The sequence below is a fragment of the Corylus avellana genome, chromosome 2 (assembly GCF_965113065.1).
Source record: "Corylus avellana chromosome 2, dhCorAvel1.hap1.2, whole genome shotgun sequence".
Classification (NCBI taxonomy): Eukaryota; Viridiplantae; Streptophyta; class Magnoliopsida; order Fagales; family Betulaceae; genus Corylus; species Corylus avellana.
The window spans coordinates 21,131,055-21,157,524 of record NC_142491.1 but is presented as its reverse complement, the minus strand read 5'-3'; the positions used below and the strand labels follow the sequence as shown (position 1 = coordinate 21,157,524).

Here is a 26,470-nt window from a genome sequence, read left to right as displayed (position 1 = left end):
TTAAAGAGGAGACAATGGAGGTGGGTGGGGTGTTGTTGCCCTTATTGTACTGCTATGACCGCCGTGATGATATAGATTGTACACCGCTTGATCTAGTGTTCCATCTCTGAAAACATATATGTAGGCAACGTATGCCATTTCGCGCCACTTCCTCCTTCGATCATGTATTTGATGTAATGGCATTCCCCTATTCCAAATTTTAAAATATATATATGAAAATTGTTTAGGCAAATGCAAAACTATTCTACAAAACAATTTTCACCTTTATATCATATCATAACATTAAAAAAAAAAAAAAAAAAAAAAAAAAAAAAAAAAACTCCCAAATCACATTAATAAACATGCCCATACACTAATTTTAAAAATAAAATAACAAATTTCATGTTATACCAAAAAAAAAAAAAAAAAAGACAAACACAAAACATTTAAAAAGAGACAACTCAAATGTAAAGGTAGGGCTGCACAAGCGGTTACGGTTAGCAGTTATTGGCTATAACCGCAAACGTTTTCAGCCAAAGTGTTCCCAAAAAGATGAAATGAACATGCTATTTTTTGGATCAGGCAATGTTTTTGAATAAGGTTTAGCCTAAAACATCACATACCACATTATATTTCACATACATTCAATCATACATGGCCAAAATGGCGTCGTTTTGGATGTTATATTATATATATATATATATATATATATATATATATATATATATATATATATATATATATATATAAAAGGGTAAGCGGTTATTAACCACTTTTCCCTACTCCTAAAACTGTTAACCGCAACCGTCCTAGGCGGTTAGTAGTTTTTATAACCATCTACCAAGTAGTTGGCGGTTGGTAAGACAGTTATTAACCGCTTTTTCCTACTCCCAAAACTGCTAACTACAACCGCCCTAGGCGGTTAGCAATTTTTTTGAACCGCCTACCAAAGAGGTTAATGGTTATAAGTGGTTAGCAGTTGGCAGGGCGGTAATACCACCCCATTTGAACACCCCTATGGAAAGGAGAAACAAATGTTACAACATCCCAACCCGGCTACTTCAAAGTTATTTTAACTAATCCGTATGTAAAATCAGATAGCTACTATGGTAAAATAGATAAATAAATAAATACTTGAAAAATAATATTTAAATAGAATAATAAAAATGAATATGTAAAATAAGGGGTGGGATGTGTCATGAATGTGCCTTTTTTCGTTGCTCCTAAAATCCCTTTAGAACCCCTTCGGCCTTCGTCGTCACATGTGGGCGGTTACAAATAGATGATTACTCAAATCCGCCCTCCATTGAGAGCGGATGCAGAGGCGGAAAATAGGGTGATATACAACCCTACCATCACTTTTGTTATTATTAGAATATTTTGTGTTTTCTAATATTATGTTTCCTTCTAGGGTTTATTCTCTTTTTTTAGTTATTCTAAGTTTGATTGTTTTTTACTCATTAATATTATCTCTTTTTAAATAGAGACCTATATAACATTGTCTCATATAATTCAATATGCAAGATGCATGGCAAAAACCACACTTTAGAAAAGAAAATACTGATTGATTTAAAATTTAAAAATTCATTATCACAGAATTTATAAAATCGAAAAGATATTTTAGCTTTTTTTTAATTTTTAATTTTAATTTTTTTTTAGGACAAAATGGATGGGAGTCGTACATAATAGCTGTACGACTGCCGTATTAGATATTTCATATTTGGAAGAGGAGTACCTGATGTGGAAGAGATCGGAGATGTCTGGCAAGTGGAGGTAGAAGTTGAGGGAGTCGAGGAAGGCTCGGTAGGTGTAGACGTGGAGGCCGTCGATCCTCGGGTAAGGCAGCCTGGGCCTTGGCAGCGGCACGTCGGGGTTTCTCTGCGAACCTCCGGCGGGGTAGGTGTACTCCTTCCAGGGAAGGGCGACGTTGCTGGAGGGAGGAAGGCCCACGAAGCCCAGCGTGGCCATGATAGGCTCCAGCTCGTCGTGTGTCACGATGGGCTTGAACGTCCGCGTGAACCACAGCGCAAGCTTCTTTGACATGTGTCTTAATGCCTTCTCCACTTTGAATGGGCCTCCCACCATTGCACACCGAACTTCCTCCATTGAAGAAGAAGACGAAGAAGCAGACGAAGAAGAAGAAGAAGAAGAAGAAGAAAGAGAAGGAGGAGATTTTGTATTTTCTGGTGCGTAGGACTCAGAAAGGAAACAAAGAGCAGAGCAATCTAGCGAGGCAAATTTGCGCCTACTTGTTATTTTGTTTCAAGCGGTGCCTTTTCGGCGTACGTGTCAGGTAGTGGTTGGATCAAGGAAACCCAAGGTCTCTCCTTTTCCCTCCTTATTTTTTTTTTTTTGACATTTTTGTTCCACATTTTTAATTTTTTATGGTTAAATCACTTTGAACGATATATTATACCCTATTATTTTTTTTAAAAAAAAAATTATTATTATTATTATTTAAAAGTAATGTCTTTATCGAATTCCCCTCCTCCTCCCCCTCTTGTGCGGACATCTCAAAATTAAAAAAAAAAAAAAAAAAAAAAAGTAATGTCTTTAAAAATATTAAAGAATGTTGATCCACTAATCAAAAGCATTAAGATCGGGCATTAAATTAATTGATACAACGTTATTCCACAATGGTCACAAAATTTCTTAACTAGAGGTGTAGAGAAAGATTTGAAGATACATTTATTTGAGGTTGTAATTAATTTACAAGTGAGAGGGCTAAAGTTGTAGGATTTTGGTTTTTGTTCAAAGTACATGAATAGTGTGAATTTATTAGATTTAGTTGATGTAAATACGTTGTTTAGGAAAGTTTACCCCCTTTTTTCTTAAGAAGTAATTTTCAAATGGACACAAATTTTATCCAAACTGCCTTTAACCTTTTGGATTTTTTAAAAATTAATGTTTAGGTTGTTAGATTAGTGAAATAGCAATAAATGACTCTTAAAATATTAAAGAAAACATGTGAGAGATGACACTTGACACTTATTTTATTTTATTTTTTTGATAAAAAAGTGGTGCTTTCATTTATACTAGGGGTGCAAAGGCGGTTACGGTTAGTGGTTAGTGGTTAGTGGCAATAACCGCTAACCGTAACCGCCTTAGCGGTTAGTAGATTTCACTAACCGCAACCGCTAACCGCCTAACGGTTAGCGGTTAACGGTTAACAGCCGGTTAGCGGTTAACAAAATAGATAACCGCCCGCTAACCGCTTTTTTAAAATTGGGCCTTTTTTTTGGCTTTTTAGGCTTTTTTTAGGGCTTTTTGGGCTTTTTTTTACCCTCATTTTTTTTTCTTGTATTTTTAATATCTTCTAAATCCTAAATTCCTAAAGTATCTAATAATGCTTTAATTAAATTGTAGACTTGTAGTTATAAGTAATATATTGTTTAATTCAATTAAATCAATTGTGATTATCATTGTACATGAATCATATGATTAACTTGTAGACTTATGACTTATGAGTTATGTCATATTATATATGCATTATTTATTATTATATAATCATATGATTTAATAATCAAGTCATCATGTGATATAATCATATCAATTATAGTGATAATATATAAATTACTAAAATTATAATGATAATACATTAATACTTAAATTGTGTTTATAAGTAACACATTGGTCATTGTTTAATCCAATGTCAATTACTTAATTTGATATTATACGAATCATATCATCATTATACATTAATAATATGATTCACTTGAAGTCTTGAATAAAATATTTGAATTGTCATTAAATCATATGATTAAGTATTGATATTATATATTTATATTATTCATATACATATGTAGACTTATATAGACTTATAAGTTTATAACATACATTGGAAATAAGTCTCTAGATATTTAATTGTTGTATTAGTATGAATTGATATACTTATGAGTTATGTCATATTATATATGTATAATTTGTTATTATATAATCAAATGATTTAATGATCAATCTCATGTGATATAATCATATAAATTATAGTGATAATATATTAATACTCAAATTGTGATTTAATTATTTTTTTAAAAAAATTGTAATTTAATGATCAAGTGATTATATGATATAATCATATAAATTATAGTGATAATATATTAATACTCAAATTGTGATTTAATTATTATTTTTTTTAAAAATTGTGATTTAATGATCAAGTGATTATGTTATATGTATAAATATTTTTATAATTATAATTATAAAAATATATTATATAAAAAGGCGGTTAGTGGTTAGCGGTTACGGTTAGTAGACCCAATAACCGCTAATCGCTAGGCGGTTAGCGGTTAGGCGGTTAAGCGGTTGACGGTTATAGCGGTTAACGGTTAGCGGGCAGTTTTTAACCGCCCGCCTTTGCACCCCTAATTTATACTCATCAATGGGACAGAGCAGTTTGATCTGAAAACAATGGTTTCAGCAATACAATCAGGTGGTACAAAAGTCCACAATCTATCTATAATCTGTGTCGTGGCCATCCTTGCCAACATATGTGCTACATGATTGGCCTCCCTTCTAATGTAAGCCACTTGGCACTTATTAGAATAGGTTAAAAGAAATTGCTGCCCCTTCCAAATTAGGGAGAAAAAAAATAACACAAGTTCAAAAATTCACTCAAATTAGAAAAGTGAGGACGGTTGTACGCTACTTTTCAAGCATGAAGAGATATTTCATATGTATTTTTTATTTCAGTCATTTTTTCCATTCTTCAATTCGAAAGAACTGTGAAAACAACGAAATGTCTTGTGCCAATTGAACCAAATAATATTTAGGATTAAATACTTTATTAGTATCTAGGTTTGTAGATTTTTATTTTTTCCCACTTGGGGTTCAAATCATATCATAAATGTTAATTGACTTACGAGAAAAGATCAACTTAGTACCTCTGTTAGGTTCTATTTGCCCAAACTAACAGAATGCTACGTGTTGTCACATAGGAATGCTACGTGTCTTAAAAAAATAATTAATAATAATAAAAAAAAGTACCTCTGTTAGGTTTTGTTTGCCCAAACTAACAGAATGCTACGTGTCGTCACATAGGAATGCTACATGTCTTAAAAAAATAATTAATAATAATAAAAAAAACTAAACCTTTAAAAAAAAAAAAAGAAAAAAAAAGAAAAAAAAAATTCATGGAGTGAGTGGCTTCGTCCACCCCTAGGCCAGCCGCAGGGGGTGGCTCCAATGACCAAAATGGGGTTGGCCCGGCCAAAATAGGATGGCCGCCACCCCATGATTTTTTCAATTTTTGTTTTTGAAGGTTTATTTATTTATTTCAATTATTTTTAATTTTTAGGACACATGTCATTTTTAGTTGATTTTTTCCTATAAGTCATGTACTATTTATAATAGAATTTGACCCTAAGTGGAAAAAAATAAAAATCTATAAACCTAAGTACTAATAAAGTATTTAACTATAACATTTAAAAACAAATGACTTTTGCTTTTGAGCTCTTTGGATTGGGAGAGCATCGCGACATGAGTTAAATTTAACATTGAGTTGAAATTTTGTTAAATAGTGTTTTTTTGTGAGTTTTGTGATAATTTTAAAAATAAAGAGCTCAATAGGAATGCTCCCATATGTTAAGATAATGTTTAAATAATACTTTTTTTAATGTCTAAATAATATTTAAATGTTTATCATAGTAAATATTAGTGACATATATGAGGGGGTAGGTAATATGTGTGACATGTGGCTAGATGGATAAGAATAGCCACCATTTGACTAATACTCACTTGAAGAGCCAACTGTTTGAGTATATAATTGGTTTTTGTTAGTCAGCTAAACCTAAATCCTTCAATTTAGATAGTTTATTGAAAATGATCGGTTTTAATTAGTAAATTGCCTTCCTTAGATTAAGCCATACAATGTGTTGATTCAATTTTTGGTTCCGATAAATTATTAGCCAACGATTTTTCTTTATGATTGAGATTCCATAAAGAAATCCATCATTATATTTAAATAGTTAAACGCTTCTCTTTCTCTTCCCTTTCCTTGAATGAAAAAAAGAAAAGAAAAAAAAAAGAGGGTAAAGTTCACTTAATCCCTTCAAACTACCACTCCAATGATAATTTACTTCTTAAACTACCAAAACAATGATAATGTACCTTCGATTTTAACAAAAATGACGAAATTACCCTTACTAAAATAAAAAAACAAAAATACTAAAATTGATTTATTTATTTTCAAATTTTAAGAGTATTTTTGTCTTATTGAAAATTTTAGAGGTGTAATTTCATCATTTTGCTAGTATTGGGATGTACATTATCATTATTTTGGTAGTTTGGGGTAAATTGTCATAATTGATAGTTTGAGGAGTAAATTGTCATTGAGGTGGTAGTTTGAATGGGTTAAGTGGACTTTAAAAAAAAAAAAAAGAAAAAAAAAAAAAGAAAAGGTGCTAAACAACATCTTTTAGAGAATATTCGAAGAATTAATTCGATTACTCGAAATGTAAAATCTTATAATTAAGTGTTTTATTATTATTATTATTATTTTTTATTTTAAATATGTTCAGTTTTTTTTAGTTTTATTCTCGGATAGTGTTCTTAAGCGTCACCTAGAAAGTCATACGTCTCATCCTCCGTCACTGAAACAGAGAAAACAAAGCAAACGAACCAATGGAGCTCAGTTGCAGAACTATCCTCTACTTCATTTCTCTACTATTATTGTTCCTCTCATCATCATCATCAACAACAGCATCATTGTCGTCTTCGTCAATTATATCAAGATTCCAACAGTACCTCCGAATCAACACAGCCCAGCCGAGCCCCCAGTACGCTGAATCGGCCGATTTCATCCTCTCCCAAGCCAAGTGCATCGCGCTTGAGGCGCAGACCCTGGAGTTCGTGGAGGGCAAGCCTCTGATCCTCCTCAAATGGCCCGGCTCCGATCCCAGCCTCCCCACAATCCTTCTCAACTCCCACACCGACGTTGTTGCCGCCGAGCACGACAAGTGGTCGCACCATCCCTTCAGTGCCCACCTCGACCAGCACGGCAACATCTACGCCAGAGGGTCCCAGGACATGAAGTGCGTTGGCATCCAGTACCTCGAGGCCATTCGCAAGTTGAAGGCTTCTGGGTTCCAGCCCCTTCGCTCTGTATACCTGTCCTTTGTGCCGGACGAGGAGATTGGCGGCCACGATGGTGCCGAGAAGTTCGTGGATTCCGATGTTTTCAAGAGTCTGAATGTGGGCATTATACTCGACGAAGGTAACTGATTTTTAGCACTTTTTAGTATTGTTTAAGGTAATTTGTTGCACTCTGTTTTTAGGTATTTGTGTAATTTTGGGAACAGGGTTGGCTTCGACTAGTGAGAAGTACAGGGCGTTTTATGCGGAAAGGGGTCCGTGGTGGCTGGTGATTAAGGCTACTGGGCAGCCAGGCCATGGGTCGAGGTTGTATGACAATTCTGCCATGGAGAATCTGTTGAAAAGCATTGAGAGTGTGAGGAGGTTTCGAGCTTCGCAGTTGGATTTGGTGAAGGCAGGTTTAAACGCTGAGGGCGAGGTTGTTTCGGTGAATATGGTGTTCTTGAAGGCGGGCACGCCGACTCCAACTGTAAGTTAGACTCAATTTTGGAGCTTATTTGTTGATGGATTGGGTGTCATTTTAGGTTAAGTATAGTATAGAGATCCTGCAATTTTGTTGTCTGGCAAATTTTGGCAGCAAAGAGGAGATTTCGCCATCTGTTTGGGGAGGTCCTGACAGAAAATTTGCTGGGATTCGGTGGCTTGGAAGCTACGCCAATCATTAGAGGTCTAAACTATAAGGTCCAACAGACCAGTACAATTGGTGAGTTGGGAGACATATATTATGGAAGTGTTACAAAAACCAGTACAACAAGCCAGTACAATTTAGAGCACTATTTGCAGTCTCACAAATTTTTTTTTTATTTTTGGTTATTTTGGTGAGTCGATTTGGTGAAAAAGCCTTGAAACCTTCTTTTTTTTTAGCCTCATCAATTTGACCCCAAAAAAAAAATAATGAGTACTATTCACTCACCAAATGAATAAAAAAAAAGGTTTATGTTTCCCTTTTTCTTTTTTTTCTCTCTCCTCCTTTAGTAGTTAAAAAAAATAATAAACAAATCTTAAAAAAAAAAATATTTAAATGGAATAGTGAAAATAAATTGTTAAAATAGTAAAGCCGTTAGAGATGCTTTTAAAGTAAATAGTTAAAATAGATAAAAGTGTACTTTTAATTATTTTAATGAGTAAAATTTGATGAGACCGCTAATAATGCTATTACAAGAAAACCTTAAAGCATAAGTGCGAGGCTTTGGAAAAGACATGCCCATGATGAGATCTAGGCCTCGAGACATAAGGCTTAGGTTACGTTTGGTATGCGGAATAGCTATTCCATTAGAAAAAAATAGATAGATTTTATTGGAAATGAAAGAAGGTGGAATGAATTAGTCTTGGAATAATTGAGAGGGATAGCTATTCCTGAATTTAAGGAATAGTCTTTCCATTATGGGCCATATGAATGGCTATTTCAAGTGTTAAGAGCATATGTATACTTTAACATCAATGCCATTTTATTCCATCTTCTTTCATTCTTAATAAAGGCTATTACTTTTTTCTAGAGGAATAGTCATTCCGCTTACCAAATGTAACCTTAATCCTCATTTGACAAGCACCTAAATCTCACAAATTTACAAAAATTTATTGTTAGAATTATCTTTTGAGAAATGCTATTTTGTAGACTCCTATACACTAGGACGACATGGTAGTAAAAATTGGCCCTTAATTATCTGTTTTACAAGTCCGTGTTGATCTAAAGGCTGATTTTAACTGTCATGTTATCGTAGTTATATGGCAATCGTATCTACTAAGTAGCATTACTCTATCTTTTATGTAGAAGGTTTAGAATAGTGGCCAATGAACTCTAGCTCAGATAGCACTTTCTCCCTCCCATAAGAACATTGAGGCTCACTGAAAGCATGCATAAGTTACCGATTAAAGAATGGTGATTGGACGTACTTGTTATCTCTTACTCTTGCCATTATCACAATGATATATGTTCTTGGCAATTTAAAAGATGTAAGTTTCTCCCTTCTTGTGTATCAGGGTTTCGTCATGAATGTGCAGCCATCTGAAGCACAAGCAGGTTTTGATATTCGAGTGCCACCAACTGCCGATCCAGAATCTCTGGAGAGACGGATCACTGAAGAATGGGCACCTGCTTCACGTAATATGACATTTGAGGTAATGATTCACTTTTTCTGAACTGTATTAGCATAACAAGGAAGAGACCTTTTCTTGGTTATTGCTGTCAAGCTTCAAAAATTTCTGTATAAAATTGTGGGAAACCACAAAGCTTTTAAGAGTGTGCTTAAAAACTGTAGAAGGCGGATATGTACTCTGTAAAATCAGGATTAGGGATAGTTAGCATGCAATATGTGGTAGAATCTACTTAAGACAAAAATGGTGTGAATTGTGAAAGAGGATAATCTTCAGACCATGGTGGATGCTTGATTCTTCAATCAAACAAGGACAAGGCCACTCTAGTTACCCCTGGAATGTGGGTGGAACACATGCAGCCATTGTCTTGAATTTGATGCTGTCACTGGTGCTTTTTATTGGTTGTTCTGTAGATGTTGAACTGCATTCTGTATATGTGTGCGGTATAGAATAAAATTTGTTTAGAGATGGCTCCATCAGGTCCACTTTAACATGCCTACATTTGTTGAAAGGATTGTGTCTGGAAGTACGGACTATCATGATTGTGGGAAGTTCTTTTACTTCATTTGTTCAGAGCAGAATCATGGTCCTATTGAGATCAACATGATAACAGAGGGTCAACACTTTAGGAATCTGGGTTCTCTTTGGGGACAAAAAATGTTCCTTTATTGTTGTTGCTGTGGTATGATTATTTCTCCCTGTTGTCACTTTCTCTAATTGTTTGTAGCTTGGGCAGTTTAAGCAGAAGACTTCTGTGCGTGATAAGTTTGGGAAGCCAATGCTCACCGCGACTGACAGTTCTAACCCCTGGTGGACCTTACTAAATGAAGCTGTCAGAAAAGCTAATGGCAAACTTGGTAAGCCAGAAATCTTTCCTGCCGCAACAGATGCTCGCTACTACCGCGAACTTGGCTTGCCAGCAATCGGCTTCTCTCCTATGGCAAACACTCCTATTCTCCTCCATGATCATAATGAGGTGACTGTCTTATTCAACATGCTTGTTGGTTATGAATATATACTGTTTACCGCATGTTTACATGGGCCATGAGTTAAAATCTATTGTGAGATCATATGAACATTGTTTTGTGTGTGTGAGCAATCCACATGTGAGGCTGCATAATCTGAACTAAGTCAAGTTGATGTTGGCCCCAGGCTGCAGATTTAAAGTTTTATCAGAAAACCCAACAAACTCTCAACACCAGTGACAAAAGAAATCTAATGTATTGGCAGAAATTGAGAGAACAATGAAAAGAGGTTCCAACTCTTGATATAAGAGCTTGCTGTCCAATGATACAGCCAGGTTCTTACTCAATAGACACCCTCTAAGGAATGGGGTGTCAGCCTTTTTATACAGAAGCTTAAAGCAGACTTAATATTCTAGGAACAGCCTCGTGATCTCTAGACTTAAAGAACAACTCTGGAGATCAGACTCCTCTCTTTTTAGATACTCAAAAGATATCAGACACATCAATTACACTCTTTATCAAGGAAGACGAATAAGATTTCCCTGGATTTTCACTCTTTGACTCATTTATTAATTGGACATCAGAGATTGGTTTTATTTAATTAATTCTTTTCTGTATGACTTTTGACCTGCCAAGGACTGGTTTCAGTTCCAGCAACAATTGTAATGCTTGCTGCATCACAATTTCTGAATGTTCGAGAGTTGTTTGTTTAGTTTTGAACCAAATCAGAAGCCAAGCGCATCATGCTTATGAGCTTTTCTTATCACTAACCTAGATTACATATTTAAGCTTGGTTCCTTAATCTTTCAACATGCAACTGATGACTATCGCATTTTCCATCCTGTTGCAGTTTCTAAACCAAGATGAGTACTTGAAAGGAATTGATGTCTATGTGTCAATAATCAAAGCTTATGCATCTTATGTTGAACATACAAGAAAGGAGGGCTCCAGAGATGAGTTATAAGGGAGCAGGGCCGATACTCTCAATCTCAAGTCAAACGTGCCTGATATCAGTTTCAGTCTCATTATTGTATAATAGTGATGTATCAATAAGCAGGGCAACAGTCCCCAAAAGGTAGCTCAATTGGTTGGCGTCTACGCTTTATAAAGTGAAGGTCACTAGTTCAAATCTCTACCCCTCCCCTTATGCGAACATGTCAAAATAATAATAATAATAATAAGCAGGGCAGTAGGACGTTTGACTACTATGTATGCTCCAAAAGACTGATTGATAGCATTACTTGCTGAATGTTTGATAAATGGAGCAAAACCGCATTTAGCATTCTTTTCATTGATTGAACAACATATGCACCTTGAAACAAATCATTCTACACTCAATTAACCAAATTAATTGTTGTACATCTAATTGCTTGTTATCACAGTCTAATGATCGTATCTTTGTGCTGTTTATTGCCTCTCAATTTTAAGATCCAAGGTCATTTTACAGCTTTTGACTGTCTCGTTCTCTAGTTTGCCTGAGAGTTCAGCATTTTTCTGGTTTCTTTCATTGCTTCTATTGATACTTGGCAAATGCAAGTAGCATGAGCTTACGCACTCTTCGTCGTCTTCTACCAATAATCCCCACAAGAGCATACTCCATCTAGAAAATGATGGTACCGAATGGGATCTCTAATCACTATAGTTCGTTGTTCGATCTTCGTTATGAGTTTTGCGAAAATATGACAGTCTCCGCAAATCCTAATGTTTTTCTTGATCCTGATCGTCTTCTCCCTTGACAAGCTCATCATACCAAAGACAATTGCCAGTTTCTCACTGTGGTATCGAAGTGAGTCTTCCCTCTGCTCACCCTCAAGATCTTGCAAGACAAAATTCGTGTCTGGGACATAACCCACTCCCATCAATCTATGAATCAACTGGTTCAGCTGCTTGTTGATCTCATCTGTTTGTGGATGCGAGTTATCTCCTAAAATAAAAGCATGTATCTTTTTGCTGACTTCAATCCAGCTACACCCTGGTTCTTTTCTGATTCCTCTAGCTTTCATGGTCCTCCTGACTTCTGTAACATCATCCCACCTTTGAGAATTTGCATATATATTAGATAACAGTATATAGGTTCCTGCATCTTCAGGATCCAGTTTCAGAATTTGTTTGGCAGCATGTATAGCTAGATCCACGTTCCGGTGAACCCTGCATGCACCAAGCAAAGTTCTCCATGTCACAGCATCGGGTTCACATTCCATTTGATGAATTAACTTGATTGCCTGATCAAGCTTCCCAGCCCTTCCAAGCAAGTCAATAATGCAACCATAATGCTCTCTTCCTGGATTGATCCCAAAAAGTTTCTTCATCGATTGAAAGTAGTACCAGCCGTCTTCTACAAGCCCGGCATGGCTACAGGCAAAGAGAACCCCAAGAATCGTAATATGGTTCGGTTTTGCACCAGAATCTTTCATGGATTGAAACAATTTTAAAGCTTCTCTGCTGAAACCGTTTTGGGCTAACCCTGCAATCATGGTGCTCCAAGAGATTACATCCTTCTCCAACATCCTAGTAAAAACAAAGTTTGCGTCGTCCATACTGCCGCACTTGCAATACATATCCAGAAGTGCATTATTAAGGATTAGATCTCGATCAAACTTCAATACATGAACATGGACCTGCCTGCCCAATTCTAGAAGCGCTAACCCAGTGCAGGCTCTTAACACACTCGTTAGTGTCGATTGATCAGGTGGAAAACCAGAAATTTTCATGCTCTTATATAGATTCAAAGCTTCATCACCATCACTGTTTTGAGCAAGGCCCCCTATGATAGAATTCCAAACAACTGAATCTCCACTCACCACCTCATTGAAAACACCTAGTGCCGCTTGCAACTCGCCCAATTTCGAATAAATATCTATAAGAGCGCTCCGAACAAAGACATCATATTCCAACCCAGCTTTAATTATCCTAGAATGAAGCTGTCTGAGATTCGATAGCCCATCACAGGCTCTCAAAACCGAAGAGAAAGTGAACATATTAGGCACGACACCTTGTCTAAGCATCATTATCAAGAACTCCAGGGCCTTGTCATTGAGCTTAGCATTAGTGTAAGCTGAAATCATGGTCGTCCACGAAACAACGTTCCTTTCAGGCATTTGGTCGAACAGTGCCTGTGCTTCATCCAAGAGGTTAAATTTGACGTACATACTGAGGAAAATGTTGATCAAAAAGGTTTTGGGCTCGTTCCCATGTGCAAAAACGTGGTTATGAACGAGCTTTCCTTCTTCGACAGCGCCGCGAGCCAAGCAGCACTTGATGAGCTCCGAGTAGGTGATAGAGTCGGCCCAGATGCCGTTTCTTTGCATAGCGTCCATGGCCTTCATGGCTCTCGGGAGGTCTCTCCGATAGCAGAAGTTAGTGAAGTCATCGAGCAGAGACGACGAGGAGGCTGGCAGATTCCACGACCCAATGGGTGCGAGAGAGTGAGGACGTGACAGCGAAAGCGTAGGCGACGATTTTATGCTCTTAAGCTTCGAAATTGCTTTCATGACTTCAAACTACCAAGCATATTGAAACGAAAGAAAATACACTCGCAGATTTCATGTGAAACGCACCGCATTGACGCCCACATCCACTTCAAATTACGCTTGTGGAAGGTGGGACTCAAGTAAGAGAGGATTCTTGATCTATTACCTATAAATATAATTATTAGAATTATGTCATATTAATATTTATTAATATTTTATAAATATAATAAAACATTGATAAGTACTTACTTGTATAATAAAATTTCAATTATTTAATTTGAAATTAATTATTAAAGTAATAAAATATTTTAAAAATTGATAGGCTCGCTGAATGCTAGTATATGTGAAACGCACCGTATTGATGACATTCACATCCACTTCAAATTTCGCGCATATAAGTTGAGACCCAAATTCTTGATCTATTATGTATAATTTATTAAATCTCAATTTTTAGTTTCAAATTAAAATAATTCAGAGTATGTAACATTAGTTTTTAAAATGTAAGTAAATATAATAAATATCGAAAATGATAACTATTAGACATAAATATGATAAATATTTAAATGATAAAATCTTAATTATTTAATTTAAGAGAAAAGTTTATTGTGGAGAGAGATAGAGAGAGTTGTAAGGCTATCAATTTTTTACACTAAATTAATAAATTAGAGTTAAAGGGTTTTACCCGTTTAATTAAACGGGTCGAGTTAAGATATATTGATGCCTCAACACAACACGACATGATCTGAACCCGACATGCAACATTTAAAACTTTGAATTTTTGATACGACCCAATTCGACAAAAATTCAACACGAAATTAGTATGTTATGATTAAGAGTCGTTATATGAAAATGGAGAGAGAGACATGACGTGGGCTGAGATGTGTGTGGGATGGGGGGGGGGGGGTTGGGGGTGCAAAGGCCCAAGTCCAATGATCGAAACAAAAGGTCCACATTCACTCTCTCAGTCTGCCCGCATTCCTTCCTTCCTCATCGGTCGCTTTGTAAAAATTGATGCTTGAGGAGAAGAGAAGGAAGCCACCCCTTTAACCATTTTGCTCTCTCTCTCTCTCTCTCTCTCTCTCGGCTCTCTCAAATTTTACAGAGTCTAACAAAACCCATCTATTATGGCTCACAATACCCAAAAACAGCTTTTTCTCCGATTGAATTGAAGAGCAGAGCTACCCGGCTAAGCTGATTCCGTAGCTTAGGAGGGAAAGAAGAGAGAGAGAGGGATATGTCTTTGAGAATAAAGGCGGTGGTGGATAGGTTCGTGCAGGAGCTGAAGGAAGCGCTGGACGCGGATATTCAGGACAGGATCATGAAGGAGAGGGAGATGCAGAGCTACATCCAGGAGCGCGAACGCGAAGTTGCCGAGCGCGAAGCCGCTTGGAAGGCCGAGCTCTCTCGTCGCGAGGTAATTCTATCATTTTCCCGTTCATTCAAATCGCTAAAATTTGTATGCTATGGTTTGATTTCCTTTCCAATTGTATTGGGTTGAGATAGAGACTGATATTCATATTGGGTGTGGACTTTTCAACTTCCTTGAGGTCTATTTTTGGTGGAATCGATAATAGGTTTTTCGCAAAAATCATTATTTCTCTCACCTAAGGAAGAATACCATCATATAAAATGTCTTTGATATTTAGTTATAGCTTGAAAAGTGAATTATCAGAAGCTTACTTGTAATGTCCCACTTCATGCTAGGATTGACGCTGTTCTTTTATATATATATATATATATATATATATATATATATATATATATATATAAACCATGATGAGAGGCTTTCACATTAATTGTCTTTATAAATGGTTTGAGTATAAGTTTCTCATCAATGTATCCAGTGCACGCAGCGTATTGCTGTTCTGAAAAACCATGATGAGAAACTTGAGTGGTGTCCATGTGACCATAAGGTAGTAGTTCATTTTTTTGTTGTCAGCTGCACAAGCTTTTTGTTTGTGTTAAATGTTATCAACATTATGGGCTCGTTTCATAAAACTTTTTAAAGTGTGGGTTTGCTTTTTAGTTGTGATGTAACGTAAAGGTGAAAATAGTTTGAGTATTTTGTGTTTGAAGTTGTATATGTTTCTTAACGGGCTGTCCAGATTTCTCCCATAAGACCTCCTCAGGCTGCTGGTTTACACCTGTCTTGGAAATTCAATGATACTTTTGATTTTCTACATACCTGGAAAGGCCTGAACTCTGATCTAATCACGACTAACTTCTTCAATACATTTGCCGACCAGCCTATTAATCACTTGTGTTTTTATAGAATGGCATGCTTGTTCTAGAGTTAAAAAGGTGTTGCATGTTAAACAAATGGAAATAAGCTTGGAGCTTTGCAGGAAAATTTATGTTGTTGGTTTACATGTCTTCATATATGTGAACATGGTTTAATATGTGAAAAGTAGATCAGTGCTTGACTGTTTTATGTTCTAGAGTCTCAGACATTATTTTGTCTTCCAGGCAGAGATTGCCCGACAAGAAGCAAGGCTTAAGATGGAGAAAGAAAATCTTGAGAAGGAGAAAAGTGTCCTAATGGGAACTGCATCAAATCAAGACAATCAAGATGGAGCTCTTGAAATCACTGTAAGCGGTGAAAAGTATCGATGCCTCAGGTTTGCAAAGGCAAAGAAATGAGGCTTTACATGGAGGGGTGGAAGAGAAAAAAACGATTTAAAGATGCAAATCCATGGTTGGGTGGTACTTCTTTTCTTCTTCTGGAATCTGAACTTGCTTTGAAGCCAATTTTCTAGTCAAGAAACTTCATTCCTTTAGGATGCTTCAATTATGTACATGTAGTTATCTCAGTGTAATGTGAATTGACCATGCCTATGGGCCTATTATTTAATTCAATGTAGAAGATAGGTTTTGAGATTTTTATATGATTGTCCATACTGCGATAAGATGATAGAATTGATATGCATGACTGAGAAATTAGTATGATTTGTTGCTCTTGAACTAGGATATGGCAGTACCATATCCAAGTGAGATATTTTAATCTCAAGTAGTCGCCCATATGAACTCCCTCTTTCTTTCTTTTTTTGGAAGGGTGAACTCCCTTTTTCTGGTAACAAATATAGAGTTACTTTCACACCTCAATGTTTTTTATAGCCATCTGGTGCCACCTAGTGGTCAAACGGCGGGCTTGAGATGAGCCGTAAACTTGGACATCCTAAATTTGATTCCGCACTAAGAATTCGGTTGGTAAGGATGTGTATTTGGGATTTACGTCTTAGGGGCGGGATCGAAGGAGTTTAAATGCCGGTCCATTATTTCATAAGAGTAAAATTGTCATTTTACTTTTTTTTTGGAACAATTTTACCCTTATAAAATAAGAGATTCCGGACCGAGGGAATTGCCTTAGTGAGGTTCCGATGCATACAAATTATTTCTTTTTTGATAGATGCGAAGGAAATAGCCTGTGTATTAGGTTGCTCTATTGGGAGGGAGACGAAGTGTTGAGACTCCAAAATTGGGAGCCCGGAGATTGTTCTGGAACCAGAAAGTTGCCATGTTTTGAGGGCTCGACACAACCCACTTCCTGTAGAACTGCCCCACGATCCGCTGTGCATGGGGATCATGTATGCCTGATCCATGGCGCACCTGAACATCTTTGAGATTTGTGGACACATGAAAAACGTGCAACAGAAAAGGTGGCCAATGGGCAATGGTGAAAAACCTCGAGTGGCAAATTCTCCCTGTTCCTTTCCATTTCTCGGGAAAAAGAGGGAGAGGTATCGAGATATTCTGGAGTGACATCTGAAGGTGAAGGAGTGCGAGAAACCCAATAAGTAGATGCCACCCAATATTAAAAGAATGCCCACGACGTTTTCTACTATAGAAAATGGGTGGAGAAGGGAGTTAACGACAGTTACTGTTGACTCTAAAAGCCCGCCCTTTTCGACATACTCAAAAAAATGTTCAAAATAACCCTACCCAATGCACTGTTATTGCTGAAAGTCACAGACCCTCGATGAATCTAGAGCAAACATAACCACTGTCAGAACTAACAATCTGGAAAAATATTTGTAAAACAGTAACATGAGCCCTCATGACTTTGGTAGCAGATTGCTTTTGGTTGTTTCCATCTTTTGTTTCAATGGTGTTTTTGGCAGCGGGAGAGGGACAAAAGTAGCAGCAATTTCAGGTTTGCAAGGCATTGAATCGCAGAAAAGCAGCCTTTTACATCACAAAGGAAGGAGATCTGGTTTATTTGATGTCATGAGCTTTGGGGCTCGAGCAGATGGCCAGACTGACGATACTAGGGTTTGTTTTCCTCTCTCTCTTTGAAACAAGTTAATTAGTTTATTCTTTGTGATCAACGTTGTTTTCCTTTTCGTTTTTTGCTTTATGATCAGAGGTAGAATAATACCAAACTCCATCCCCTCCATCTTTAAGTCTTTAATCTTTTTACCTTTGTGCTAGAACAACTTAGGAAAGTTAATGGAGTTCAAAAGCACAACTACTGTCCTCAGGAGTGGAAGCAAATGAAGCTACAATCGTTGTGACTTTGCTATCCTTTTCTTCTTCGGATTCATTTTGGCTTGCCGAGTTTAAGTCTCCTAAAATTACCCTTTCTAATTTTTATTAAAGTTACACTAGGAAGAATTCAGTAATTTTGTGCTCCTTATGAATGAAAGACAAGCTTCAGCTTCTGCGAATTTTATATAATACAGATTTTGTTTGTACTTTGAATCAAATTCCCTCCTTTAATTAATGGCTGCAACTTTCAAAATGTTCTAAATTGGCTGATACAGACAAAAGAAGTCATACATTCCACGCCTTCGTCCACAATAGCATGAGGCCATCATTTTCTGATCCCAAATCGCTTCTTAAGAGTTTCACCAAGATATCATATCTTGGTTTTCGTTTGAAACTTTTTTTTCCTACTATTTGTTCATTTTTCAGTTTTCCTTCCCCTTTCTCCTACCATGGTCCAATAAGAAATTTGGAGATCATCTATTCCGTTCAATTACTGCAGAGTTTTTCTAGAAAACTCAGTTGTATGTTGCGCGTATTTATGCGACCTCTGTGCTGTGCATGGTCGTAAAAGCAGCCGGAGTTGCTGGCTCATTACATCTGAAACTCTATGAAAAAACTTCTTTCTGACTTGGCTTTCACTCTTCCCTCTGATATTAAGAACTTATAAGGGGTTCCTCCCTTTTTTAGAGTTTCTACTTTCTCGTTTGTATATATTTTCGGAAATCACCTCATCTTTGACTAATGGTTACCTAGAATGACTGTAGCTCGTTTATAGATTGATGGCATGAAATAGATGGATAGGTTAAGCATATGTGTATAATGTACATATTTACCTTGTTGGAATTAACAACTGATATTTGTCATTCCAGGCCTTCAGAGCAGCATGGAAGGAGGCATGTAAGTCCTCAGGTTCAGTACATCTTCTGATACCAAAAGGGACATACTTGATTGGCCCCATCAAGTTTGCAGGCCCATGCAATAATGTATCATCTCTGACTTTTTATCTGAAGGCAGGATTCTGACTTAATCTTTTCAATTTTTGTTCTATTACCATTTGTATACCTTACCATCAAGTTTGATCAAGTCATCTATCTATGATTAAATTTGAGGAATTCACAGGGTTATTTGAAGGCTACAACAGACTTGTCAAAGTATGGATTCAGTGCTGGTTGGATTGAATTTAGATGGGTGGATGGGCTAACCTTGACCGGAGGTGGGACCTTTGATGGCCAAGGTGCCAAAGCCTGGCCTTCCAATAACTGCCCCACTCATTCCAAATGCATACTTCTTCCAACTGTAGGTTTCAAAGCTTATACCCTTTGTCATTTCATTCCTATAGTTAACATATTGCATATAAGAGTAATGCTATTTAGTAGACCGTTATATAACTGTCATACAATTGAGATGACGTGGTAGTAAAAATTAGACATTCCTTTTTTTTTTTTTTTTTTTTTTTTTATAAGTACTAATTCAAGAACTGATTTTCACTGTCACATCGTATAGCAGTTGTATAACAATCTATTAAATAGTATTACTCTTAGATACAGTTATATAGCTTTCAACAAAATCCTTCTCTGTAGGCTTCACCTAAAAAAAGTGGGGAGGGAGCATGCTGGTTTTTTGAGAGATAAAGTACATTTGGCAAGTGGGAGGAAGGTTAGAGCAACAGATCGACCATGCATGACCTAAGGCCAGGATTTACAGTAGGAACATTCAAAAAATGGAAAAAAAAATTTGACAGTGGAGCCTAAAATACTTCTATGATGCAGCCCTAGCTTTATTTCTGGAATATTTGACTGATTTTTCTGTTAAATCTGTGCTTTGGGCCAGATTAGCCTGGAAGACTTGAGAAAAGCATGATGTAATGATTGTCCTGGCACTTCAGTGTATAGGTAGCTGAGACAGTGAAACAAGAAAGTTAATTAGCAAAACATTTTCTGCTTACAGAATTTGAAATTCATGGCCATGAATAAGACAGTTGTCAGAGGCATAACTTCGCTGAATAGCAAGTTCTTTCACATGGCTCTTGTGGGGTGCAAGAACTTCAAAGGCAATAACATCAACATTTCAGCCCCAGCAAACAGTCCTAACACTGATGGCATCCACATTGAGCGAAGCTCTAGTGTCTATTTTTCTGGAGCACACATAGGTACAGGTGATGACTGCATCTCAATCGGGCAAGGAAATTCTCAAGTCACTATCTCAAGCGTTATCTGTGGACCCGGTCACGGCATTAGGTACCCTGAAATCAAATCTCCAATGTTTTTAACCTTATGTTTACTCACAGACATTCATCTTTTAATCTATCGATTATATATCTTGCATACGATAGCGTCGGAAGTTTGGGAAGATATCGGAACGAGGGAGATGTAAGCGGACTTGTGGTCAGAGATTGTACAATGACAGGCACCTCAAATGGCATTAGGATCAAGACATGGGCCAACTCTCCAGGAAGAAGTGCCGCCACCAACATGACATTTGAGAACATTGTCATGAATAATGTGACCAATCCCATTATAATAGATCAAGCATATTGTCCATTCTCCTCTTGCACTTCAATGGTATTTTTTTTTTTTTTTTAGTAGAGGAAATTTTGCAGCAATGGTTTTGGTTTCTAGCTGCTGATGAAAATCTCATTGGTAACAAATTGCAGGCACCATCTGGAGTGAAGATCAGTGACATATATTTTAAGAACATTAGAGGGACCTCATCGTCGAAGGTAGCAGTGGCATTGGAATGCAGCAAAGGGATGCCATGCCAGAATATTTACCTTGAAGATGTTCACTTGGACCTGTCATCAGGGGAGAAACATGCCACTTCCACTTGCAAAAATGTTAAAGCTAAATACATTGGCACCCAAATCCCTCCGCCCTGTACTTAGTTTCTATGTTACATGGGATTCATGCTATAACTTGCTCCAATGCTGTATGATCTTGTAGAGTAATGCTATAAGTTTTCGTAGAGTCTTCTTAGAATCATCACAAATGTGATGTAACTTTTAAAATCACTGTTGAATTTGAAATGTGATTTATTGACTTTTGATCTATTGGTGATTTTAAATGTCACATCACATTTGGAATGATTCTAGAAAGACTTATAACATTACTCGATCTTGTAGGATCTTACACTTTTAAATGAAAATGTTGGAATATATTCATGTTTCATGGATATTGCATAAAACCTCGTTTGTCTTTTTGTTTTAGGGCGAGGGTTTTTCATTTTCATAATTCGCATATTCGCCACCTTAAAATAGTGTTTTCTCATTTTGGGGACTTTCCAAGAATAGTAATTTATTGTATTTAAAAAGTATTTCATAGTTAAGACTTTCCAAAATAAGCATTTGTTCTCAAATAGACGACTTGCCATAAAATTTGAAATCATCATCGTTATTGAATTTTGATCATTTGCCTCTTCTACAATACAAATCTAATACATGTTACGAAAATATAAGGAAGAGACAAGACCAAGAAATGAGTGTAAGAGCATCTACAGCATACTAGCTATTTTAGGTATTATCTTTTCAATACAAACTAAGTTGATGGAGAGGGAGAAAGAGAGAAGAAAGGGAAAAAAGAATAAAAAAGGCATTAGGTAAACTTTTATATTTGAAAATTTCCTATAACCAAAATTTTATTTTAAAATATTTGCTTGAGAAGTAGAATAGTTCCTAATAGCTAAATGAAGCATTTGAAGATATGATGGAGATGCACCAAGAGAGAAAATGGGAGAAAATTGAAATATTGCAAAAAGAAATGAAGGTGGCTTCGAGGGAAATATTGAGGAATAATCTCACATTGCCTGTGGACAAGATCTTGGGCATGTTTATAAGGAATGTGTAACCCTCTCTTATCGAACTAGTTTTATGAAATGAGTTAGGCCCACGAATTTCTTCATAGTATCAGAGCTTACCACATGTTGAATGTGACTCATACTACTTATTCCCTGACAAGGACCAGAAAAAATATTGGCCTGTACGTGAGGGATGATATTGAAGAATAGTCTCACATTGCCTGTGAACAAGATATTGTGTATGTTTATAAGAAATAGACAACGAAATACAAGCCAATATTTTTTTTTTTTTTAATGTAATTTTAAAAGTAAAGTTTGACTGTTTGGTAGCAATTGAAAAAAGACACGAGGAAGAGAGAGGGAGACAGAGAGTACTAAAACACGGCTACGTACGCTAAGCTACAGGGTTCCTGTCTCAGAGATTCATTCCAATAATGGAAATCTATAAGAGAGAAAAAGACAAAGGGAGGGAAAGAGTTTTGTCTTATTGATTTTTTTTTTTTTTGGGGAAAAATTATAGTTTACCGCCCTAAAGTTGACAACATTTTTTAATTCGAACATCAAAGTTTCAATTTTTGCAATTCACTCCCACAAAGTTTCAATTTTTTTTAAATTCGACCAATATTATCTCAAAATTACCATATTGCCCCTTTTTTTTTTTTTTTATGTCAAAAAAAAAAATTTTTGGTGCAAAAATGGCCAGATGGCCATAGCCAACCCAATTTATATATATATAAAATAGGGGTAATATGGGAAGTTTTAGATACAATTGATCAAATTACAAAAATTTGGAACTTTGGGAGGGTGGATTGCAAAAATTAAAACTTTAGTGTTCGAAAATTGAAAAACACTGTCAACTTAGGGGGGTAAACTATAATTTTTCCGATTTTTTATTTTTTAAACTAAAGCTTTTGTAAAATGATTGCTTTTGTGGTGGTTTGAACTTGTGCTCAATATGGCATATAAGAAAGAGAAAGATAAATGAGAATTAAGGTAGTTTGGTTTATTACCTAGAGCTATAAGTTAAAGTCTTTTTTTGCTACACCTTTCTTTGATTATTTATTGTATACAAACTATTTATAAAGAAATAATATAAATGTTACACGTCTCTTTTACTTATACATTAACAACCATCTTGTTACTTTTTGTAACTCTTGTCACTTAAATTCTTGTAAAATTTCACATATGTTAATTACATGTCAGTGACGTTGAATACGCTCTGTGATGTGATGTTTGGGATAGTGTTACGTTTTGAAGGACGTTGATGTAGATCACTATTAAATTTATGGACAGAATGACCATCTTCATTTATTGGGTTTATATAAGTACCTCCCACAATATCTTTAAAATTGAGATAGCCAATTTGATAATGGGCATACCACTAGTAGTAAAAAAGTGATTAACCATATACATACATATATATGATTTGATTGTATTTATTTGTTTCTTTATTTAATTTGGATTTCTAATATATTTTATATGAATTTTATAGATATAATGATGTATATGTTGTTATATCGTAAATATTTTATCAGTTATTTAAAACTTTTACATCACATAATACATTAGAAAGTGAACTCCCTATTTTAGCTATTGTTTTTTTTTTTTGACTTCCTAACATATTCTCTACTTGATTTTAAATATTATTTCTCAATTTTTTTAGTTATATTTTCATTTGGAAGAGAGAGAGGGATTGTGAGAAACATTTTATATTTGAACATTGCTATTCATTGTAAGAGCACTAGCAGCTTCCCTTTGATTTTCCTTAAGTTTAGGGCAAAAAACTGATTTTTGCTGCCCTATGAAAAGATATTTTACAATAGCTTCCCTTACATTTCTTTATAGCATTAAAATGTTATTTCTTTACAAAATATAAGTTCCCTACATACCCTCACTTTTTTCACCAAATTTTAACACAATCCCCAATTAAAGACAAAAAGATGAAAGATGAGAGATAAAAGAGAAATGTTTATAATAAAATAATGTATAGGGAACCACTTTTGGTTCCCTATACATTGGAAAAGATTGTAGCAATCCTTGAGGGTTGGTTAAATGTAAGGAATCTGATGTGAGTGGTTTTTTTTAAATTTTTTCTAAACATAGGGAAGTGAATAGCATATAGGGCATTTGTTGTACGTAGTTCTTAAAAGTACAACTAGAGCAAAATTCAATAGTAATATATCACAATAAATTTAATGGTAATTTTAAGAGACATCAATTTTTAGATGACACATAGAGGATATGAATATTTCTTTTAGCATTATTCGTATTTTATCATCCTAATCCTAAGTGTATATTATTTTTTAAAAATCAAGTGAGAGAAATAAATACCACTTTTTTTTAAAAAAATAAAAATAAAATAATAATATCTACCTAATACGAGGAAGACTCGAGAAACAAAACAAAATAAAGACTCGAGAAACAAAACAAAATCAAGAGGACCCTGATCTTGGTATTGGTATCAACCACATGTTATTCCCTGATTCGAATCTTGGCCAGACTATCAAAGCCAATTAACAACTGAAAAGCCTTGACAAAGTATGGAAAAGGATCTTTTACCGATTTCTCTAGTAATAATAACCCTTTTCTAAAGAAGTCGATCTGGAACAGTCTGGAAGTTTTGATTCAGCCGCCTGGGCAGGTTAATTAATTAGGCTAATGGGTTTCATTAATAATAATTAGGATTAAATATACTTAAGCTGCCCTCCTAAATTATCAGTTATTTTTAAAAATCTTAACATGTGTGACACTTAAATACATCAAACTAGTCCCTAAGGGATAGCTCAATCGGTTGTAGATCACGCTTAATAAAACAGAAGTCACTAGTTCGAATCCTCCCTCCTCCTTCCCTTATGTGGACATGTCAAAAATAAAAATTAAAATCAAACTACAATTTTATTACAGTGAAGCCACTTTTCTATCATTCTTTAAAAAAATATCCTTATTTTCTTAAAATAAAAAATAAAAATTTTTTATGTAAATTATAGACAATCGAACCTTACTATATGTATTTTAGTATTTAATTATTATTATTATTTTTTTAAAAAATAGGAGTATTTTTGAAAGAATGATAGAAATTATAGAAATTAAAGTGACTTAATTGCAATAAAACGATAGTTTGATGTATTCAAATGTCACATTTATACTTTTTTAAAAACGACTAATAATTTAAGAGCTTAAATATATGGACATAATTTTTCTCTAAACTAGGTTGGAGGAACTTTCTTAAACTTGGCATGTTTGTAAAAATGACATGTGTCCACTTTTTTAATAACATGCAAGATGTACATGAGTTTTTAATATTATTTATTCTAACTTTATCTCTACTATTAAAAAACATGTGCATCTCACATGTTTAAATGAAGAGCTCTTCATGCTGCAGTTTTTTGCCAAGAATTGGGTATCCAAGATCTTATCATGGAGGGAGACGCGATGCTAGTAGTGAAGGAGATATCTACAACAGAACCTAGTGGTACTAGATTCGGACACATTGTGGCTGACAGCAAGGGAGTTCTTCAATCTGTGTGTAGATGGAAATGTATTCATGCTAGTAGAGACGCTAATACAGTAGCCCACAAAGGCCACTATGGCTAAAGAGGGTGTCATAGATAAAGTTTGGATGGAGAAAAATTCGGAATGTATTTGTGATGTTCTTTTGAGGGAGCAATCTGCTTTGCCTCTTTGATTGATTTATCAAATATAATTCATATTAAAAAAAAAAAAAATGACATATGTCATTTTTATAGATTGAGTTGAATGAATCTAATTTGAAGAAAAACTTTATCCTAAATATATTTAATCCTAATAATTGAGTTCATTAGGTGATTAATAAACTCTCAATCATTTGAGCTTTGATACCAATAATGTGGGAAGAATTCCTGTATAACCCTTCCCTATATTTGTATACCTCCAAAAAAATAAAATAAATAAATAAATAAATAAATTCTCAATCATCTACCATGTTCTTGACGATGAACTGGAGGGCACCTGTCACACCTCACCACTCACTCCTCATTTCACTTTCAATCACTAATATATATATATATATATACACACATATGAGTGAAAAGCAAAGGCAGGTTCTCTCACACCCTCAACTATCAAACCCTGTACTTTCTTCACCCTTTTCATTTGTCAACTTCTCTCCATCTTTCTGGGGAAAAATGGCTATTCGTTTGCCTGGTATTACAAATGCTAAGAACAGTCTCCATCCATCGGACACATTTGCAAAGAAAGCAATTCCATCATTTACATATGTTCCAAAAGGCCAAAATCAGAAATATTTTGGCAGAAGTTCTCAATATCGCGAGGCTTCGGGTCGAAATACAAGCTTCGTGTGTCGCAGCGTTTTTCTCTATGTAAGTATTTTTAGAGAGGGTTGTGCTATAGCCTATATATTCTTATCAAAGCAGCACAATACCATAGTTTCATATTTATATATTGATAGCTAAATACAAAAGTTTTAGAGATAAATGCATTTTATATCCTTATAGTTAAAGGTTTTGATAAAATAAGTCTATTAAGTTTTAACTTTTAAAATGTGATTAATAACTCTTTTTAAGGTAAGCCAAAAAAATCACCATTTTTTACCTTACTATT

At 35.3% G+C, this 26,470-nt stretch overlaps 5 protein-coding genes across 6 annotated transcripts; 3 read left to right on the top strand and 2 right to left on the bottom strand.

Moving 5' to 3' along the window:
- On the bottom strand, positions 1 to 2,085 carry LOC148587469 (uncharacterized). Its single transcript, XM_088512629.1, has 2 exons — positions 1,715 to 2,085; positions 1 to 187 (listed from the first exon to the last, which is right to left on the bottom strand). Exons 1-2 carry the CDS (start codon positions 2,083 to 2,085, stop codon positions 1 to 3), a joined length of 558 nt encoding a protein of 185 aa, XP_088368755.1.
- A 4,448-nt stretch (positions 2,086 to 6,533) lies between these two features.
- Positions 6,534 to 11,335, top strand: LOC132188072 (uncharacterized). 2 transcript variants are annotated; one of them, XM_059602492.2, is made up of 5 exons: positions 6,534 to 7,189; positions 7,275 to 7,537; positions 9,049 to 9,186; positions 9,899 to 10,138; positions 10,978 to 11,335. In XM_059602492.2, exons 1-5 carry the CDS (start codon positions 6,598 to 6,600, stop codon positions 11,089 to 11,091), a joined length of 1,347 nt encoding a protein of 448 aa, XP_059458475.2. In that variant the 5' UTR covers positions 6,534 to 6,597; the 3' UTR covers positions 11,092 to 11,335. The 2 variants fall into 2 exon arrangements, with proteins under 2 accessions (XP_059458475.2, XP_059458468.2); XM_059602485.2 differs by having other exon boundaries at positions 9,890 to 10,138.
- A 60-nt stretch (positions 11,336 to 11,395) lies between these two features.
- REME1 (Pentatricopeptide repeat (PPR) superfamily protein) lies at positions 11,396 to 13,692 on the bottom strand. Its single transcript, XM_059602474.1, has one exon. The coding sequence runs from the start codon at positions 13,616 to 13,618 to the stop codon at positions 11,696 to 11,698; it is 1,923 nt and encodes a 640-aa protein (XP_059458457.1). The 5' UTR covers positions 13,619 to 13,692; the 3' UTR covers positions 11,396 to 11,695.
- An 867-nt stretch (positions 13,693 to 14,559) lies between these two features.
- On the top strand, positions 14,560 to 16,480 carry LOC132165132 (beta-mannosyltransferase-like protein). The gene is made up of 2 exons (XM_059575630.2): positions 14,560 to 15,011; positions 16,064 to 16,480. The coding sequence occupies exons 1-2, from the start codon at positions 14,832 to 14,834 to the stop codon at positions 16,235 to 16,237; spliced, it is 354 nt and encodes a 117-aa protein (XP_059431613.1). The 5' UTR covers positions 14,560 to 14,831; the 3' UTR covers positions 16,238 to 16,480.
- Positions 16,481 to 17,641: 1,161 nt separating this feature from the next.
- LOC132169300 (exopolygalacturonase-like) lies at positions 17,642 to 21,034 on the top strand. Its single transcript, XM_059580358.2, has 6 exons — positions 17,642 to 17,866; positions 18,952 to 19,092; positions 19,202 to 19,378; positions 20,030 to 20,319; positions 20,415 to 20,643; positions 20,736 to 21,034. The coding sequence occupies exons 1-6, from the start codon at positions 17,642 to 17,644 to the stop codon at positions 20,961 to 20,963; spliced, it is 1,290 nt and encodes a 429-aa protein (XP_059436341.1). The 3' UTR covers positions 20,964 to 21,034.
- Positions 21,035 to 26,470: the final 5,436 nt, after the last annotated feature.

Bases quoted from the DNA above. Each gene is read 5' to 3' on its own strand.
- LOC132188072 (XM_059602485.2), top strand. From the start codon at position 6,598: ATGGAGCTCAGTTGCAGAACTATCCTCTACTTCATTTCTCTACTATTA. The intron at 7,190-7,274 runs GTAACTGATTTT...TTTTGGGAACAG, and splicing joins GGGCATTATACTCGACGAAG to GGTTGGCTTCGACTAGTGAG. The intron at 9,187-9,889 runs GTAATGATTCAC...AATTGTTTGTAG, and splicing joins CACGTAATATGACATTTGAG to CTTGGGCAGTTTAAGCAGAA.
- LOC132169300 (XM_059580358.2), top strand. From the start codon at position 17,642: ATGAGCCCTCATGACTTTGGTAGCAGATTGCTTTTGGTTGTTTCCATC. The intron at 19,093-19,201 runs GCAGGATTCTGA...AGGAATTCACAG, and splicing joins CTCTGACTTTTTATCTGAAG to GGTTATTTGAAGGCTACAAC. The intron at 19,379-20,029 runs GTAGGTTTCAAA...TTCTGCTTACAG, and splicing joins AATGCATACTTCTTCCAACT to AATTTGAAATTCATGGCCAT.
- LOC132165132 (XM_059575630.2), top strand. From the start codon at position 14,832: ATGTCTTTGAGAATAAAGGCGGTGGTGGATAGGTTCGTGCAGGAGCTG. The intron at 15,012-16,063 runs GTAATTCTATCA...TTTGTCTTCCAG, and splicing joins CCGAGCTCTCTCGTCGCGAG to GCAGAGATTGCCCGACAAGA.
- LOC148587469 (XM_088512629.1), bottom strand. From the start codon at position 2,085: ATGGAGGAAGTTCGGTGTGCAATGGTGGGAGGCCCATTCAAAGTGGAG. The intron at 188-1,714 runs GTACTCCTCTTC...AATTTGGAATAG, and splicing joins TCCGATCTCTTCCACATCAG to GGGAATGCCATTACATCAAA.
- REME1 (XM_059602474.1), bottom strand. From the start codon at position 13,618: ATGAAAGCAATTTCGAAGCTTAAGAGCATAAAATCGTCGCCTACGCTT.